The 4,337-nt window shown below is 36.1% G+C and overlaps 1 protein-coding gene across 1 annotated transcript; it reads left to right on the top strand.

The window, feature by feature from the left end:
* The first annotated feature begins 717 nt into the window (after positions 1-717).
* Positions 718-1,239, top strand: LOC132553836 (uncharacterized). Its single transcript, XM_060218118.1, has one exon. The coding sequence runs from the start codon at positions 718-720 to the stop codon at positions 1,237-1,239; it is 522 nt and encodes a 173-aa protein (XP_060074101.1).
* The last annotated feature ends 3,098 nt before the right edge of the window (positions 1,240-4,337 follow it).

Below are 4,337 nucleotides of genomic sequence, written 5' to 3'. Positions count from 1 at the left end.
CTCTTGCCGAATACTGCTAGCTTGTTATAGTCAAGCCAACCCGGTCTCAGTAAAAGATTGAGCAAAAGTGTGGTTTTACCACACCCCGATTTGCCTACAATCACTCCCCTTATGCTCTTTGGCAGAAGCTTGTGATTGAACCGTTTTGATACCATTTCATTCCACGATAAATCTTTGACTTCCATATTTTTAATATAAATATTTTTATATATATAAAAAAATAATGTACTGCCTTAAATGCAAAAGAGCCACTGAAACAAGTGGTGTTCAAAACACTGTTTCTAAAAATGGACGAAATATGAAGCGGGGTAAATGTGTCGTGTGTGGGACAACAAAAACACAATTTGTAGGCGGATCAATGGTGAATGAAGCCATCAATCATTTATCGTTTGAAATGCATCTCCCGGGACATAATTTTACGGGACCTGGGACTAATCTCGGTAAAAGGCTGAAACCAGACCTCACACCAAAGGAATGGAGTAAACCTATCAACAGGGTTGATAATGTTGTATACCATCATGATGTGTGTTACTTGAAAAACAAGGACACTAATACAAGAAATAGGGTATGTGACAAGAATATGTTAGCTGAACTGGGTGGAATTGTTAACCCTACACTTAGAGAGAGGTTGGATAGATCTATTGTGGACAAGATCATTGGCACTAAGATGAGGTTTGGAATGGGGGTGGGAGGGAAAAAAAGTAGCAGGTTGAGGAGATGAGCTCAACGCCTACAGCACTCAAAGCATTGGCTGAAGAATTACACAGACCCGTGAGAAAAAAGTTTGAGAGAAGGAGGGTACGTGTTAATGGCATCGATGAAATTTGGGCCGCAGATTTGGTAGACATGCAGGCATTCTCGAAATTTAATCGCGGCACCAAGTATCTCCTTGCCGTTATCGACATTTTCTACAAGTACGGTTGGTTAGTGCCATTAAAAGATAAAACGGGGAAATCGGTCGCAGCTGCACTGAAAAAGATACTCAAGGGGAGGAAACCGAAAAAGATTTGGGTGGATAAGGGCAAAGAGTTTTACAATAAAGACGTGCAGAGTTTAGTCGAGTTATACTCGATTGAAAACGAGGAAAAATCGAGTGTGGTGGAGAGATGGATCAGAACGATGAAGGAAAAAATTGGGAAATATTTTTCCTCCAATTCCACGAGTGTCTACATCAATGTGCTCGAAGAACTTGTCGATCAGTACAATAATACGACACACACACTCGTCAACAAAACATAAACCCACCGAAGCCAGCAAGAAGAAAAATGAAACCCGAGTGTGGATGAAGCTATACCCCAACCATGATGAGCCTAGGATAATTCACCCCAAGTTTTCCGTCGGAGACGCCGTGCGGATAAGCAAGAAAATGAAAACCTTTGAGAAGGGCTATCAACCGAGATGGACGGAAGAAGTATTCACGATAACGGCGGTACAACGCACGTCGCCCGTAACGTATAAGATTAGCGACCAAAACGGAGAAGAAATTCGGGGTACCTTCTACGAACCCGAGTTGCAGAAGACGAACCAAGATTTATACAGGATAGAAAAAGTCGTCATGAAGGGTAAAACGAGGTCGCTGGTCAAGTGGAAGGGTTATCCAGAGACGTTCAATTCATGGGTCAGCAATAAGGAGATAGTCGAGCTTGCGAGGCCGCTCGTTACATTATAGAATGTTTTTTCTTTAAGTCATTTTTAGAAACGTCATTTTTCTTTAAGTCATTAAGACCATGTTTAAACATTGTTGTGGTTGGTTTTGAGCTTGTTGAGTCAGATGTGTTAGTGGTTGGTTTTCAACCCTAATTTGAAAATGCGCTCATACCGGCAATTTCTTACTACTTTGGTGAAAATAATCGTTATAATTTACGTAACAATAACAACTATAGGATTCCTCTTTTTAGACTCTCTCTTACTAACTCTTCTTTTCTTCCTTCTACTTTCAACTGTTGGAACAACTTAAAAAATTCTGTTCGATCCCTGCCCTCGCTTAATTAATTCAGATCATGTTTAAAATCTAACACTCAGTCTAGTCCTCCAACATATGATGACTATACAGCAGTATATGATAAATATACAGCAGTATATGATGACTATACTGCAGTATATGATGACTATACAATAGTATCTGATTATACAGCAGTATATGATGACTATACAGCAGTATATGATGACTATACAGCAGTATATGATGACTATACAGCAGTATATGATGACAATACAGCACAATATGATGAATATACAGCAGTATTTGATTACTATACAGTGGCATATTATAATTATACAGCAGTATATGATTAGTATACAGCAGTATATGATGACTATACAGCAGTATATGATGACTATACAGCAGTATATGATGACTATACAGCAGTATATGATGACTATACAGCAGTATATGATGACTATAGAGCAGTATATGATGACTATACAGCAGTATATGATGACTATACAGCAGTATATGATTAGTATACAGCAGTATATGATGACTATACAGCAGTATATGATGACTATATAGCAGTATATGATGACTATACAGCAGCATATGATGACTATACAGCAGTATATGATGACTATACAGCAGTATATGATGACTATACAGCAGTATATGATGACTATACAGCAGTATATGATGACTATACAGCAGTATATGATGACCTTACAATGGCATATGATGACTATACAGCAGAATATGACTATACAGCAGTATATGATGACTATACAGCAGTATATGATGACTATACAGCAGTATATGATGACTATACAGCAGTATATGATGACTATACAGCAGTATATGATGACTATACAGCAGTATATGATGATTATACAGCAGTATATGATGACTATACAGCAGTATATGATGACTATACAGCAGTATATGATGACTATACAGCAGTATATGATAACTATACAGCAGTATATAATGACTATACAGCAGTATATGATGACTATACAGCAGTATATGATGACAATACAGCACAATCTGATGAATATACAGTGGCATATTATAATTATACAGCAGTATATGAATAGTATACAGCAGTATATGATGACTATACAGCAGTATATGATGACTATACAGCAGTATATGATGACAATACAGTATTAAATTACTATACAGCAGTATATGATAACTATACAGCAGTATATGATGACTATACAGCAGTATATGACTATACAGCAGTATATGATGACTATACAGCAGTATATGATGACTATACAGCAGTATATGATGACTATACAGCAGTATATGATGACTATACAGCAGTATATGATGACTATACAGCAGTATATGATGACTATACAGCAGTATATGATGACTATACAGCAGTATATGATGACTATACAGCAGTATATGATGACTATACAGCAGTATATGATGACTATACAGTAGTATATGATGACTATACAGCAGTATATGATGACTATACAGCAGTATATGATGACTATACAGCAGTATATGATGACTATACAGCAGTATATGATCAGTATACAGCAGTATATGATGACTATACCGCAGTCTATGACTATACAGCAGTATATGATGATTGTAGAGCAGTATATGATGACTATACAGCAGTATATGATGACTATACAGCAGTATATGATGACTATACAGCAGTATATGATGACTATACCGTGGCATATGATGACTATACAGCAGTATATGATGACGATACAGCAGTATATGATTAGTATTTAGCAGTATATGATAATGCCACAGCAGTATATGATAATAATACAGCAGTATATCATGACTATACAGCAGTATATGATGACTATACAGCAGTATATGATGACTATACAGCAGTATATGATGACTATACAGCAGTATATGATGACTATACAACAGTATATGATAATTACACAGCAGTATATGATTACTATACAGCAGTATATGATGACTATACAGCAGTATATGATGACTATACAGCAGTATATGATGACTATATAGTAGTATATGATGACTATACAGCAGTATATGATGATTATATAGTGGCATCTAATGAATATACAGCAGTATATGATGACTATACAGTAGTAAATGATAATTATACAGCAGTATATGATGACTATACAGCAGTATATGATGACTATACAGCAGTATATGATGACTATACAGCAGTATATGATTAGTATACAGCAGTATATGATGACTATACAGGAGTCTATGACTATTGAGTGGCATATGATGACTATACAGTAGAATATGATGACTATACAGCAGTATTTGATGACTATACAGCAGTATATGATGACTATACAGCAGTATATGATGACTATACAGCAGTATATGATGACTATACAGCAGTATATGATGACTATACAGCAGTATATGATGA

The sequence above is a fragment of the Ylistrum balloti genome, unplaced genomic scaffold (assembly GCF_031769215.1).
Source record: "Ylistrum balloti isolate Yb309-2 unplaced genomic scaffold, AGI_CSIRO_Ybal_v1 Utg370358, whole genome shotgun sequence".
In the NCBI taxonomy this organism is placed as follows: Eukaryota; Metazoa; Mollusca; class Bivalvia; order Pectinida; family Pectinidae; genus Ylistrum; species Ylistrum balloti.
This window is presented reverse-complemented; position numbering and strand designations above follow the sequence as displayed.